The 15,932-nt window shown below is 37.9% G+C and overlaps 1 protein-coding gene across 2 annotated transcripts in view; it reads left to right on the top strand.

The window, feature by feature from the left end:
- Positions 1–15,932, top strand: part of LCLAT1 (lysocardiolipin acyltransferase 1) — a 182,117-nt gene that overhangs the window by 95,654 nt on the left and 70,531 nt on the right. For both annotated transcript variants that reach the window (XM_080814866.1, XM_080814867.1), the window contains 2 exons: positions 7,511–7,657; positions 14,039–14,155. In XM_080814866.1, the coding sequence (XP_080670992.1) occupies positions 7,511–7,657; positions 14,039–14,155 (264 nt within the window). The remainder of the gene's footprint in view (positions 1–7,510; positions 7,658–14,038; positions 14,156–15,932) is intronic.

Below are 15,932 nucleotides of genomic sequence, written 5' to 3'. Positions count from 1 at the left end.
TCTTTATACATAGGAAGACAATCTAGACTTAACATTTGTGGAAAATGTACCACTTTAAGGAGAGTCTAATATTAAAAAATGGGAAGTTTAATCTCTGAGGAATACATAATTCCCCTAGGAGAACTTAAACTATGTTTACCTACTAATTTTAGAGAGATTCAAGTACATATTGCTGAGAGACTGTTTGGTGACTGGTTAAAAACATCAGCTTTGTAGCCAAACTGCTTGTGTCTGAAACCGGGCTTTACCACTTATTTGCTCTTTGAGTCGCAGTGTGCCTCAGTTTCCTCATCCATAAAATAGGACAATTTACCTAATTCATAAGGTTGTCTTGAGAATTCATTGAATTAATGAAAAATGCTTACAATGGTATCGGGCACATAGCAACCATTCAATAAGCATTTAAAAAAATTTTTTTGTTTTTTTATAAACATATAATGTATTTTCAATAAGCATTTTTATTAAAATTGTTAACTCTTTGGGGTGCCTGGGTGTCTCAGTGGGTTAAAGCCTCTGCCTTCGGCTCAGGTCATGATCACAGGGTCCTGGGATCGAGCCCTGCATCCCGCTCTCTGCTCAGCAGGGAGCCTGCTTCCCCCTCTCTCTCTGCCTGTCTCTCTGCCTACTTGTGATCTCTGTTTGTCAAGTAGCCAAGTAAAATCTTTAAAAAAAATTAACTCTTCATATTTGTCATAACTTATATTTTTTGTTGTTTGTCCTAACAGTTGACTGCTATAAAAAGAACCAATTGGGGATGCCTGCGTGGATCAGTCGGTTAAGAGTCTGACTCTTGATTTGGCTCAGGTTGTGATCTCAGGGTCCTGAGATGGAGCCCCACATTGGGCTCTGCATTCAGCAGGGAGTCTGCATGAGATGCTGTCTCCTGTATGCTCTCTCTGAAATAAATCTTTAAAGAAAAATTGTAAATCCTAAAAATTAAGGAGACACTTGCTGAAATAAACTGTTAGTAGACCAGACTGAGAATCAAATTAGTGAGGCGAATGATCAGACCAGTGGATTTTCCTTGAGCCAGTGTCATTTGAAAAGAGATGAAAAGTATGAGAGGACAGGTCCAGAAGTTAACAGCTAGCTAGCTAACCTAAGTTCCAGATAGAGAGAATGAAGAGGACAGTAATGTATTTTCTTAACTAATGGAAGAAATATCCCCAGTGTTAAAAGAAAGACTCATATTGGAAGAATGTAGCAACTGCTGAGCAGAATTTTTTTTTAAGATTTTATTTATTTATTTGACAGACCGAGATCACAAGTAGGCAGAGAGGCAGGCAGAAAGGGGGGGGGGGAGCGGGCTCCCTGCTGAGCACAGAGCCCGATGTGGGGCTCCATCCCAGGACCCTGGGATCATGACCTGAGCCGAAGGCAGAGGCTTGACCCACTGAGCCACCCAGGCGCCCCTGCTGAGCAGAATTAATGAAAAAGTCCCATACCTAGACTCACACGGGGAACATTCCATGAAACCAAGAGTAAACCATGCAAGCTTCCAGAGGGGGGAAAAGATTAGGTTATCTACACAGATCAGATTGATGTCAGATGTCTTAGCAGCCCTGTCAGATGATGGAAGACCGTGGAAAAATAGCTTTGAAATCTCAAGGGAAAATGATTTGGAATTTCAAGTTTTGTTTTTAGCCAAACTAGCCTCCAAAAACTTGAGAACAAATAAATAGATTTTAGGAATGCAAAGATTCAAACATGTTTTGAAAGGAATTCCTTCAGGAGGACTAACAGAAGACCATAAGATAAAAGAAACAGTGATAAGGAAGCCAGTGAACTTAGAGTCAAGTCCAAGCAATTAAAATTATTTCTGTGAAGCATAAGGAATGTGTTAGTAATAATAATAGCAACTTTGGGGGAACTATTGGATGATTTATGCAAATTTGGAAAAGCACAAGAGGAAAGCATAGGTTTTTGGGGAGAGGATTATTGTTTAACTCAATGTTGATAGAAGTTTAAATGTTTGTCAAAAATGAAAAGTTGGAAAAAATTTCAAGGATGTCCATTAAAAGAACAAAATGGGGTGTATAATTTCCAAACCACTGGAGTAGGGGTTAACAAACTGCTCCATAAAGGGCTAGGTACTAAATACTTTAGGCTTTGTGGGCAATACCGTCTCTCTGCCACACCTGTGCTGCTCTGTGGTTGCGGCTCAGAAGCAGCCATAGACAGTCTCTGTAACATGTAGGTGTGGCTGAGCTCCAATCAAACTTTGTTTATAAACATAAAATTTGAATTTCATATAATTTTCGTAGATTACAAAGTACTCTTCTTGACTTGTGGGCTATTCAGAGACAGTGGGCTGGGTTTGGTCCATAGTTTGTGGACCTCTGCATTAGAGAACAAAGAAAGGGGGTGGAGAAAACTTAGTAATTTCAACTAAAGACAGAAAAGGGGAAAAAGATGGGCAGAAATCATGAAGTCTAACAAACATGAAACATAAATGATGTCAGTAAAAGAAACAGCAGTTCCCCTAATAATGTGAATGGAATAAACTTTTCCATTAAAGACAGATTCTCAGATTGGGTACATTCTAAATGATAATAGGTCATGGTGTAACAGAACAGGGCTACCTGAAGGATCATTCCCATAACAGAGCCAGTTAGCAAACTGGGACCCAACCACCTTGAGAGAAGGGAGCAGAAAAGAAGAGTACTTGGAAACTTTTATAGTGTTGTGACATTGTTAACAACTTCCAAGTGTGTGATCATTGTTCTCGTAATTCATTTTATTGCATTTTACAAAACTGTTAGTCAATAATGGTTTAGAGATTAAAACTGCTTTGAGAAGCAATGGTAGAGCATACAATGTCGGTATCAAAAAATGAAGTAGATCCATATGTATATATGATAAATGAAAACAAATCACAGAACAGTATATAAGATATGATTTTAAGTGTTTTTTTTAAAGCACCAATTGTATATGTAATGAATTTTTAAAATGCAGAATAATTCATATCAAACTGTTAACTGTGGTTCAACTAAAGAGAAGTGATGATTGGGCTTGAAGGACATGGAGTATTTTCTTGTTTGAATCTACATACTTTTGTATTGTTCGACATTTTCTTTGACTTTTTTTTAAAAGCAGTATGTTTTCATTTATTGTGTAATGTTTCTTAAACATTTGATTATTTCTTTCTTTCTTTCTTTCTTTTTTAAAAGATTTCATTTATTTATCTGACAGAGTGAGAGAGCACTAGCAGGGGTGACAATGGGGAGAGAGAGGGAGAAGCAGACTCCCCGCCCGAGCAGGGAGCCAGATGCGGGGCCCGATCCCAGGACCCTGGGATCATGACCTGAGCCGAAGGCAGATGCCTAACCTTCTGAGCCAGCCAGGTGCCCCAAACATTTGATTATTTAAATGAACAATCTCATGGTCCTTTCAATACTTGGCAATTGAATATCCATATGGAAAACAAGGATCTTAGCCTCTGCCTCACACGATATACAAAAAGTATTTTTAGATGGGTTATAAAACAAAATGTGAAAGTTAAAGCACTAAAACTTCTAGAAGAATACATGGAATAATGTCTTCAGAAATTGGGGTAGGCAAAAATTTCTTTAAAAAAAGAAAAAAGAAAAAGATTTGTCAGAGAGATTGCGCACAAGCAGGGGTAGCTGCAGGCAGAGGAAGAAGCAGGTTCCCCACAGAGCAGGGAGCCTGATGCAGACTATTCCAGGACTCCAGGATCATGACCTGAGCAAAGGTAGCCGCTTACCCATCTTGAACCACCCCGGGGTTCCCTAGGCAAAAATTTCTTTTTTCTTTCTTTCTTTTTTTTTTTTTTTTAAATTTTATCTATTTATTTGAGAGATAGAATGAGAGGGGAGAGGTCAGAGGGAGAAGCAGACCCCCTGCCGAGCAGGGAGCTGGATGTGGGACTAGATCTTGGGACTCTAGGATCATGACCTGAGCCAAAGGCAGTTGCTTAACCAACTGAGCCACCCAGGTGCCCCTAGGCAAAAATTTCTTAAACAAGACTCAAAAAGCATGAGCCACAAGGACACAACTTGTAAATTGGGCTTCATTAGTATTAGATGTTAGGTTCATAGCAAGACACTACTAAGCCTCAGACTGAGAGACGATCTTTGGCATATTATGTCTTTGAAACCTAGAATTATATATATATTTTCTGTCTGTGTGTGCAGAAAGTTTGGAGAGGCACTTCACACACAAAAAAATCAGTGGCTGTTTTGCATATGAAAAGGCTCTCAGTCAACATCATTAATCATAAGAGAAATGCAAACTCACACTATTATCCGTGGATTAGAATGGCTAAAATTGGGGTGCCTGGGTGGCTCATCCAGTTAAGCATCTGCCTTAAGCATAGGTCGTGATCCCAGGGTCCCAGGATTGAGCCCCAAATCAGGCTCCCCATTCAGTGGAGAGCCTGCTTCTCCTCCTGGGTCTGCCTGCTGCTCCCCCTGCTTGTGCTCTCTCTCTCTGTCAAATGAATAAGTAAAATCTTTTAAAAAGAATGAATAGCTAAAATTAAAAGGTCCCATAAGATCTAGTGTTGGCAAGGCATAGATAGATCAGTTAGAAACTCACCTGTTGGTGGTGGGCATGTCAGTTGGTATAATCACTTTGAGAAAAAAAAAAAAAAAGCTGTGTACTAAGGCTGGGCATATATAAATCCTGTACTGTAGCTGCTTCACTCCTGAGTATTCACTTAAGAAAAGTAGGTGCTTATGCTCAACAAAAGATACAAGAATAGCCATGCTAACTTTATTCCTAATAACCAAGAAATTTCTCCATCAGCAGTACAAATAAGTTGGGGTATATTCATCTAATGGACTGTTAAACAGCAATGCATAGAAAATACTGCTACCTATAATTACACGGATGAATCTCATTGACTGAAATTGAGCAAAAGGAGCCAAAGATGAAAGGATACCTACCGTGTGAATTCATTTATATGCTTTATGATGAAAGAAGTCAAAATAATGGTTTCCTTGGGAAGCAGGGAACAGAGGCGGTAACTCACTGGCAGGGGGGCAAATGGGAATCTTCTGGGATGCTGGAAATGTTCAGCACCTTAATCTGGATGGTGGCCACATGTTATTAAGCTCTACACCTACATACTTAATATCTGCACACTTTAGCTTATACCTCAGTAGAAATGTTTAAAAAGGGGGCATGTGTGTGGCTCAGTCGGTTAAACATCCAAGTCTTGATTTTGGCTCAGGTCATGATCTCAGGGTTGTGGAATTGAGCTCCACACCAAGCTTCACAGTCAATGGGTCGTCTGCTTGGGATTCTATCTCCTCTCTCTCAAATAAATAAATCTTTTAATGCACTGAGCCACCCAGGCGCCCCATAAATCTTTTAAAAAACGATTTAAAAAAGAAAATCCCAACTCAGGTTTTACCTTCTGTTACGAAATTGTGTCGTTATCCTATGCCAAATTTTTAACACACTCAGGGGCTTTTTTTCCTAGGTCTTACGTTCTTTTCCATTTGCCTGTTTCTGTAGATGCATTGTTCTGGCTTACTCATGGTTGCTTTATAATACATTAAATAGTTAATGGTGTGAGTCTCTCCTACTCATTCTTCTGTTTCAAAATTATCTTGGATATTTTCACTTCTTTATTATTATAGATAATTTTTAGACTCAAATAGCCAAATTCTCATACACCCTCATGCCATTGGAATTTTGATTGTAATTATATGCAACTAATAAATTAAAAATTTGGAGATGATTGGTATGTGGGTCAAAGTTCAGAAACATTGTGTTTCTCACCATTTCCTCCCAGTTGTCTTCATGTGATGCCTACAGGTTATTTTTATTTTTGTACATTTTTGTTTTACTACTGTGACTGGGAACTTTTTGGTTACATATTTATGTTCCTTGATGTAATAGTATTATTAAAACTTCTTAATCTCAATAACAATAATAGTTATTATTTACTGACACTTTGTGCTAAGCAGTCTTACTTCTTAGAACAATCCCTATCAGGTAAATACTACCATCACGTTGTGCTAATTTTTACATTTGGGTCAGTGAGGGACAAAGACTGAACAGCTGTTTTGTGGCAGAGCTGTGATTCTAACCCAGGCAGTCTCACTCCAGAGCTACGCTGCTTACAAACACCGTGGGCCTAGGTGTCCTCAGGTGAAGCGAGAGAGACGAGTAGGAAGGCTAAGTGTGGGGATCTAGTCTAACACTGATGGATATGACTGACAGTACAGTGGGTGAGTAGTAATTGGTTCTATAAGCGCAAGACCTATACTAAAGTGGCTTGTCAAGTGTACCTTCATTTATATTTGTAGACTATAGGATTCTAGTTTGGACTTAAATCAAATCGTCTTACAGTTTTTTAAGTGATTAACAAATGATTTAATTATCATTTTATATATTCCCAGGGTGCCATTGTATTTACCAAATGATGACAGTTACTGTTTTAGTTGTGTTCTTTGTTTGCAAGGAGCTATCACTTACTCCCTGTAGTTGAAACAGTGAAAGTATGTTGTAAAGATACACATGGCCGTAAGGGAGACGGACTCCTATGGAGATCCAAGAGATGGATCCATAGACCGGCCAGCATTTGTGGAGACTAAAAATGTCTTCTGTTCCAGATTAAAATCAGCTATAGGCATCTCAGCAGCAAGATTTTAGATCTTCCCTGCAATGTGCTGTTTTTATCTTCCCTCAACTGCTGCTGGCATGTTATCTGCCGTCTTGCCCATCTGTTTGCTTTCATATTGCCAGTGTATTTTCTCCATGGTCCCAGGTAAAATTTCTGACAGATCATTTGATTGGCCATCATAGTTACTGTGTTTGGGCTAAGTGTCTCATGCTTTATAGACTATAGAACAGACTATAGGTTGGCTGAGTCAACTATACCAGTAGTTCTAGTCATTTCTGGCCAGGGAGGGATGGCTGGTTAGGTGAAACATGGCTCATCTAAAATGACCTCCTTCAGTGTTCAGTAGCAAGATTGATTTGCTCTAAATATAAAGGAAACGTGATCACAGTATGTATTCTAGTTAATGTGTTTAGTACCCATTACACCTTTTCCCTTTTAAATAAAATCTAAAGAAGTGGCTAACTTTGAAAATAGCCATTGAATTTATAGGTTGAGTAGTACAGAAGGGGAAATACTTGTATATACATGACATTAGAACAATCCCTTCCTTACTGTTTTGTAAGCCTGATAACATATTGTATATCTCTTGTAGATATCTTGTTTAAAATGTCTAGTTAGGATCATTAAAACTGGAGGAGTTACTGCCAATATTAGGGAAGTTTTTTTCCTTGCTATTTTAATAGCTAGGTTTGACTTGAAAAGAGGTTTTTGAGAATTTTACATACCCATGAATTTAGCAAGAATATTTTCTGGTGTATGTGTTACTTAACCCAAGATCAGTGCTGAATTTAAGGTATATCATGAGATCCTTATTAGGATAGTAGATAATTCATAATAAAAAATTGAAAAATTCAATAATATGTGGATATTAACAATAAAATTATATGTAAATGCTTGTTAAATTGATTCTAGGTTGGGCCATGCAGGCTGCTGCCTATATCTTCATTCATAGGAAATGGAAGGATGACCAGAGCCATTTTGAAGACATAATTGATTATTTTTGTGATATCCGTGAACCACTGCAACTCCTCCTATTCCCAGAAGGGACTGATTTCACAGGTAGGTAGCCTGGGATTGAATCACAGAATTTTAAAACATGAAGGAACTTAGAAATCACTCCGTCTAAACTTCTGTTCTTCAGATGAAATCGCTGAAACAAGTAAGAGTAATGGTCCACCACTAAGGTCATTCACTCTGAATCAGTAGCACACCAGAACCTAGAATTCCTGGTTTCCAGATCATAGACTTTATGATGGGCAACCCCAAGAGGTCATTATTATTCACCCTTCCATCCTAGAGCTTTATATTTTAAGTCACGTTATATATTATAAGTGTCAGCCTTTTACTTTTATATAATTTCTTATAATTTTTATGGAACCACAAAATTAAACCCCCAAATAGCCAGTGAAATCTTATGAAGAACAAAACGTCATTTTAAAATTTCCTTCCTGGGCACCTGGGTGGCTTAGTGGGTTAAGCCTCTGCCTTCGGCTCAGGTCATGATCTCAGGGTCCTGGGATCGAGGCCCACATCGGGCTCTCTGCTCAGCTGGGAGCCTGCTTTTCCCTCTGCCTGACTCTCTGCCTACTTGTGATCTTTCTGTCAAATTAAAAAAAAAAAGAAATCCCCTTCCTGTTCTGTATATTCTCTGTCCTCTTTTAGGATACAAATATATCCACTAGACCCTTTTTTCTCAACTTCTTTTTCATAAGAAAAGGGTATAATAGGGGCACTTAATAAGCCTCTGCCTTCGGCTCAGGTCATGATCTCAGGGTCCTGGGATTGAGCCCTGCATCGGGCTCTCTGCTTAGCAGGGAGTCTGCTTCCCCTTCTCTCTCTGCCTGCCTCTCTGCCTACTTGTGATCGCTCTGTCAAATAAATAAATAAAATCTTAAAAAAAAAAGAAAAAAGAAAAGAAAAGGGTATAATAGTAACCAATTTCATTTATTGTTGTTTTAAGTTACTATGTTGTCTTTCTCTGGGTATTTTAAAGCCTTATCTCTAATTAAGCAGGAAAGACTTGGCCTGTCCTCAAGAAAATTCAGCCTCCACTGAGTTGTGGAGAGGACACAGGAGGACATATTTAGGACTTTTCTATCTTCCTAGATATTAAACTATATATATATAGGCCAAGATGCCACTGGATCTCAAGGAATTCTTTTAAAGATTAAAAAGAAAATACAGTCTTTTATCCTTAATCAGTGGTTCTCACACTTTTAAAAAAAATACGGGTCGTTTTTACGGATGAAACTGCCTATTGCAGTCTGGAATTTAAGACAGATTGAAGAAGTGTTGTGGTTGAATATTGGCAGGGTGGGATAAGCTTGGACAGGAAGGAGTTCTATGGAATCCAACTCAAAAGATCAAGATTCTAAAACTGTTAATTCCCTGGTTACTTCAAGAAAGATACAGCAGAACTTGAGACGGATCTGGTAGATAAAGGTCTGCTGTACAAGAGAAGACAGACTGAAGCAGGGTAGAACTGAAGTCTAAAAATTGCAAATAGGGGTACCTGAGTGGCTCAGTCATTAAGTAGTTAACTGCCTTTAGCTCATGTCATGATCCCAGGATCCTGGGATTAAGCCCCCTAACCAGGCTCCCTGCTCTGCCCGTTCTCCCCGTCCCACTCACATTGCTTGTATTCCCTCCCTCGCTGTGTCTCTGTCAAAAAAAAAATAAATAAAATATAAAAAAAAAATCACAGTAGTATGGAGGGCTAGAACATGACCCTTTCTTTCAAATCCTCGATAACAGATGGAGGCAACTGAGAGCTACTGAGAAGTACAACCCTTAGAGCTTCAGAGGGGAGAACATACCAGTTCACTGTGTGTACATAATAATTTATGGAACCCAGTACCTACAAAGAGTTAAAGATGAAAAATACAAACTACAAACTATTTAAGTGAATGGGTAACTAAGCCATACTCTGCAACTGAGGAAAATTTGGGTATTTTGGGAAACATTACTGTTAGGTCCGTGGTCAAAGGAAGGAGACTGATACAAAGCAAAGGTCAAGCAAAGCTTTATTTCACACCAGACATCGAGGATCAAACCGACTGTTCCGGGCCGCCTCTTACAGAGAGGGCGACCCCTCCTTGCCTTACAGACTAACTTTTATAGAGCAAAGGCCATGTGGTTGAGCCCAGCCACACACAGATGGCCAATGAGATTGTAACACACAGAGAAAGCTGCACAGTCATGCTAGGTCCCACAAGGGTGGCGAATTGAATTATAGTTCACCCCATAGTAGCTATTTGAACTAGCCTATCACCTTGGTCAGAATTGGCGCCCAAAAGGCAGGGCCCACACTCCTTGGTAGCTAGGGAGACAGTATGCGTGCCCCACTGATTGGATTTCTCCACCTGGCCCGACTCATCCGACTCATCCCTGCATTCGGGCAGTTACCTCCACCTGACCTGACCCACCCTTGTATTTGGGCTCTGTTATCAGGGACTGGTCAACCATATTTTACTGGTTTCCCTGGTTTCCCCGGACTTGCTTTTAAGTAAGTCCCCTGGTGGGGGCGGGGGGCAGGGTCAGTTTAAGTTTTACTGCATAAACAACAAAATGGCTGTTCAACTGAGGTGGAGCTGCTCTGGCTAAATAGGCCCTTACATTTACCATTGATACAAGGAAGAACTCTTTGACTTATCCGTTATACATGGAACTGAACTAAATGAATCATGGCAATTTTTATTGAATAATATGATGTACTAAAATGTATGCTTACTGTATAGGTTTGATTTTTATAGTGAGGATCCTAAAAGTAGTTGGATCACAGAGGATAATACTGAGGATAATATTGGCTGCATATTGTTTAAGCTTGAAAATATATTATAGGTTGTAAATTAATTGATTCCTAGAACTCAGCTATCATTAGGAAGTTCTGATGGACAGACAGCTGTATTTAAATCTTTTATTACTAAAGAATATATAATACTTAAATTTGGCTGTTGAAATACCAGCTGTATTATAGAAAGTAATTTACTGAGATGATAGATGGATTGATATTTGTGAATGCCAAAGCAGACACTAAAGAATGACACCTTTGGATGTTATTTAGTAATTAATAGCTAATGGAAGAAAAGCTCTGGATCACTGCTACTTTTTGGTATATTAGTATTAAAATGTTTATATATTAGCTCTTCAAAGCCTCTAAAATTTATATTTAAAACTTTTTTCAGTCTATTTTTTTCCTCAAGTGTCTTTTTTACATGATGAACTTAACCTCTAGTGGCATATTTTCAGGGTCCAGAGTACTCACCATTACATGATGTAGTTGCATATTTTTAAAGTTAAAATGGTATTTACATTTTAAAGCCAACTTTCAAAAGCTAGATTGTTTGCCAAATAGAGAAAACAGATCCTGAAGCTTTCAAAAGGTTTCATTTTTGTTTTTTTTTTTTTAAACAGGATTATACTGGTAGTTTTAATCTGGGATAAATGATTATCTTTGTTAATTCAAGGGTGTTTTAGTTTTACCACAGTTAACTTGAAACTTGGGATTTTTAAGCCCAAGGGGAATGTTCTGTAACCCTCTTTTAAATTCTGAATCCAACTTGCTTGCACATTTTCAAAGTAGTGTGTTTAAATATAACTTTACGTATATTTTATCTTTATATGCTATTGTTGGTTTAATTTTTTGGGGGGGCCTATGGAAGTCATATATGTGAACTTGGGAAATTTAGAAACATAGAAAAGATAACAAAAGTTGCTGTAATTCCACTGCCCATAAACAAACACTATTAAAAATTTGGCGCATTGCTTTTTGATCATTTGGTCACAAATGCATGCATGCGTGCACACACATGTGCCTAAGCACACACATAGAGTTTTAAACAGTTGTAAAAAAGAATTATACATTTCTTTGCACTTAATGTTATATTATCTTTCCTACCATTATTTATTCTTTGAAAACATGTGTTTCGAAGGCTGGGCAGTTCTATATTATATTGGTTTATTAGGTAGGGTTGTCTAGAAAAAAACAGAACCAACAAGATGTGTGTGCATATATGTATGTGTATGTACTTGTGTGTGTGGAGAGTTTGAGATTGAGAGAAATTGAGATGGGAGTTGAGGGTTTATTTTAAGGAGTTGGTTCACATGATTGTGGAGGCATGGCATTAAAAAATCTGCAGGTTAAGTTAGCAGGCTGGGGACCCAGGGAAGAGTAACAGTTTGAGTCAGGAGGCAGTCTGGTACAGAATTCTTTCTTGCTGGAGAAGCTTAGTCTTTTTCTATTTAAGCCTTCAGGTGATCAGATATGGCAAGTAATCTGTTTATATAAAGTCTTCTGATTTAAATAATCTCATTGGAAAATACCTTCACAGAACATCTAGACTAATGTTTGACCCAACTATCTGGGTACTCTGGCTATGCCAGTTTGATACATAAACTTGATCGTAACAATTGGTATACTGTAATTTTGAGTTCTGTTTCTGTGATTGGGAAAGGAAAGCTTTTCTGGGTTTTAACAATTGTAATACTACATGTAATTAAACACTCTTGTACATAAAACTTCATTTAATAAATGTAATAAATGAGTGCCCTGAAGCTTTATATATAAAACAAAGCCCCTACTTTCACGAAGCTTACATTCTATGAGGAAAGAGAGTAAAAACACCAGTCAGTTAACAGAAATGGGTCAAATATTCATAAATGCTCTGCAGAGAAATAAAGCAAGATAAGGACAGGGAGAGGAGTAGATAGAGCACAGAGTACTCTTTTATATAAAGTGGTTAAAAGAAGCCCCTTAAATTTCTGTGTAAGTAGAGACTAATTGAACAAAGCAGAAAATGTTGCAGGTGTCTGGGTACAAGGCATTCTGGGTAGGGGAAAGAACATCTGCACAGAACTTAAAGTGAAAACATGCCTAGCTGATTGGAGAACACAGAATGGCCAGTACTCTCTTCAGAGCAGATGGAGTGCTGGCACTGGAGTGTTAACCAGCAGTGAGCTGACCAGACAGGAGGCTGTGGTCAAAAAGAGGCAGGCTAGTGCAGTCTAATAATCAGAGTCTGGGGGTGGGTAGATGAAGTGGGGATAGGAGGAAAAATCTGTATCTCTGTGTCTCTCATTATTATCTCTCCCTTCCCACATTGTGACTGTATGTTTTTAGCACTTGTGTGCCCATTCTACAGCAGCGTTCAGTTTTGTCTTCAGATCCCTAAAGTCTGTGATGAACTGGAAGAGGAAACTGAAGAGTAGTTAACTGCTTATCTTTGTCGTGTCCCTAGGATTCCTCATTCCGTGGAAGGGCCTTCCAGCTGTCTATCAAATACTGTTTTGGAGTCCCATGTCCAGGATATTCTCCTCAAATGAACATGAGAGGAGCTGTTCCTTTTTCATGTTTACAGCCTGTACTTTTGCCGGGGACTGTGAATATTTAGTTCTCAGTTCTTCAATTAAAAAATATTATGACACCTTTTAGAGGCATATTCTTTGAATATTTTAGTGTTGTGGCATCCATATATGGTTTTTTGTGGTTTGAGGACTCCGTGATCTTAAGTTTATTCCTAAGAAGGTTGGGTTTATATAGAGAAAGTTTTTTTTTCTTGTGACTTGGAATAGGCTGTAAATTTCAGGATGCAGCTGAGAGTTGCAGATTCTAACATCTGCTGTCATCAGAAGGTATTTCATGATCTCTCCCAGCAGTTGAGGCCAAATTTCTGAACACTACTTTTTCCAAATATATTTGCTGAATAATGGGTTTGGTTCTTCTTGGAACTTATAAAGTTACCTCATGGAATGGAAAAAGAAGTTTTTGCCAGCAGTTGGAACATATACTTGACTCTGTAACTATATTCAGCCAAACCATGTTCAGATGTTTGTACATGATGTGCTAATCATGTGCCCATTCTGGTGGGGAGTGGTTTTGGTTAGTAATATCAGCATGCTGTATGCCTGAGCAAGGCAGACATTTCACTTTGCCTTGAAGCCCTAAATTACTGGGTTAAAAAAAAATTGTTGAGTTGATATATTTGACATATTGGCTACTTATTTTTTCTGGGTGTCCCAGTCCTTACATTTTATTAGTATCTTAGTTTTATTAGCGTCTTTTAGTATTTCATTTTTTATTATGCAAAGACTATTTTATGAAAATTTTAGTTTATTCACATTTGATTTGTATTTCAGTTTTTGTTGTACATTGACTACTTTATGAAATCCCTTAAATAATTTTGAAAATTTCAATATGAATTTCAGGAAACAGTTATAAAAAGTCCTATTAATCTTCATTATAAAAATTTCAAAATTCCAAAAACTCTGTGATCTTTGTTAGGAACCAAAGTGTTTATATCTTCTCAGTCGACTCATATATGCTTACATTCAGTAATTACAGATGAATTAACTGCCATTTTATCAAAAAAATTTTCCACTATTTTCTTATCTCCCTTACATTCCCTTATTTTACAGCTTCTCATAGTCTTTTGTTTTGTTTAGAAAACAGCAAGGCTCGAAGTAATGAGTTTGCTGAAAAGAATGGACTTCCGAAATATGAGTACGTCTTACACCCAAGAACTACAGGCTTTACTTTTGTGGTAGAACGTCTAAGAGAAGGTAAGCACCCATCTCAGAAGGCTACGTTTTTATGTTAAGTGGCAACAATTGTTAAACTTTGTATGTAGCTCTTCAGAATTTTACAAAGTATGGCTTTTTTCTCAAGATAGAAGATACTTTGTTCTTAAACGAAGTTGACCCCATGAGCTAAAATGTCTTATTATGTATTCTTTAGAAATATCAGAGATCTCCTTATAAAAATTTTTCTCCTCTCAGAATAGACAGAGATAGACTATCATTCCATTTTTAAATTTTTCTCGAAGCACCAAAACTTTCTCGAAAGTATCTTAACACTATGCTGTTGTTCTTTATAGCTTAAAAAGTATTTTTGAATTTTTATTCCACTTACTCCAACAAATGATTCTGGTTAGTAGGAAGGCAAATACTACCTCTGTTTTCTAGTTAAGCAGAACTGGCATCCAGGGAGGTTAGTAAATTTCTGTAGATGAGGGAGAGAATGGCATTCTTCTGCTCCCAGTTTGTAGCTCGTACTACTATTCACACTTCCTCAAGAGCAGTGTCTATTGACAGGCATGTCAGGATGAGGTGATGCCATCGATGGTATCACATCCATTTAAACATGTACATTTTCGTATTTTTTAGGTAAAACAGTATACATCTTATTGGTATGTTTATATATTGCTCCATACATATGTTGAGACAAAAAACATATATGAATGTATATGGAAAAGGAACTATCCAGAAACATGCCGAAGTGTTACTGATTTTATAAGAACGATTTAAAGCCGAGAGTCACCTAGTGCAAGAAAAATCTTTTTTTTGCATGTTTGTGCTCGTCACTCTGATTTCTACCAAGCCATACTGTATGATGATGACATCTATGACAAATTGTCACCCTCCTCTGATAATTGCTACATTGTCATAAAAAAAAGTTGCACTTCCTTACGTAAGAAAAGCTGTAAAGTTCTTGGGCCTTTCTCTGAGTAGCATCAGTGTTGTTCCTTTAGGGTTTAATGTACTTTAAGATACAAAGTACAACCTCAATTAATGAACTGGGCCAGGCCGAAACACCTTTACAACTAAGTACCCATGATTTACAAAAAATGTATAGTCATTGCAAAATTGCATTGCTAGAGTAACGGAAAATGTTATCCCTATTAGTTTGGCTTGCTCTTGAAATTCTGTGGTCATAACCGGTATGAAATGGACATGTGGGCTTGATGCTCTTATTGCCCATGAATATTGAGTGTCCATCTACCCTGTGAAGCCCCTGAAGAACATAGTTCTTCATGCCTGTGGAATGGGTCAGGGAGGCACTGAGACATTCAGCGGGTGTTTTTTGTTGTTGTTGTTTTGGTTTTTTTTTTTTTAATGTGGTACTGCTTAACTGTGGCATCCAGCTTAGGCTCACCCTTCTTGTTCAACAATATGTTTTCTATTTTCTCACTAATCTGATAGCTTATAGTATTTAATGATTTCTTTAAAGGTATTTCTGACGTCATGGAACACATTCATCTACTAGATTTCTCTGTAAACACAAGCATGCTATTGGAACACATCTTTTACTAATAAAGATCTCCCTAAATGTAGGTAGGATACTAGATTATCTTATCGTGGATAAGGATGTATCTATAGACCTCTCTGTTCTAAAATCTGGAAGATATTTTAGAAACAAGCTGATTTATAACTTCGGGGAATGTGTGTTACTTAGTCATCGTCACTCAAAATACTAGTCAACAACCACAGTGTGTAATTTTTCCTGCTAGAACTGGCAGCTCTTTCCACCCCCACCCCACTGATTCCACCCCCCCCATAT

Source organism: Martes martes, assembly GCF_963455335.1.
Source record: "Martes martes genome assembly, chromosome: 9".
NCBI lineage: Eukaryota > Metazoa > Chordata > Mammalia > Carnivora > Mustelidae > Martes > Martes martes.
Note: the sequence above shows the minus strand (reverse complement) of the source record. Positions and strands in the feature narration are given on the sequence as shown.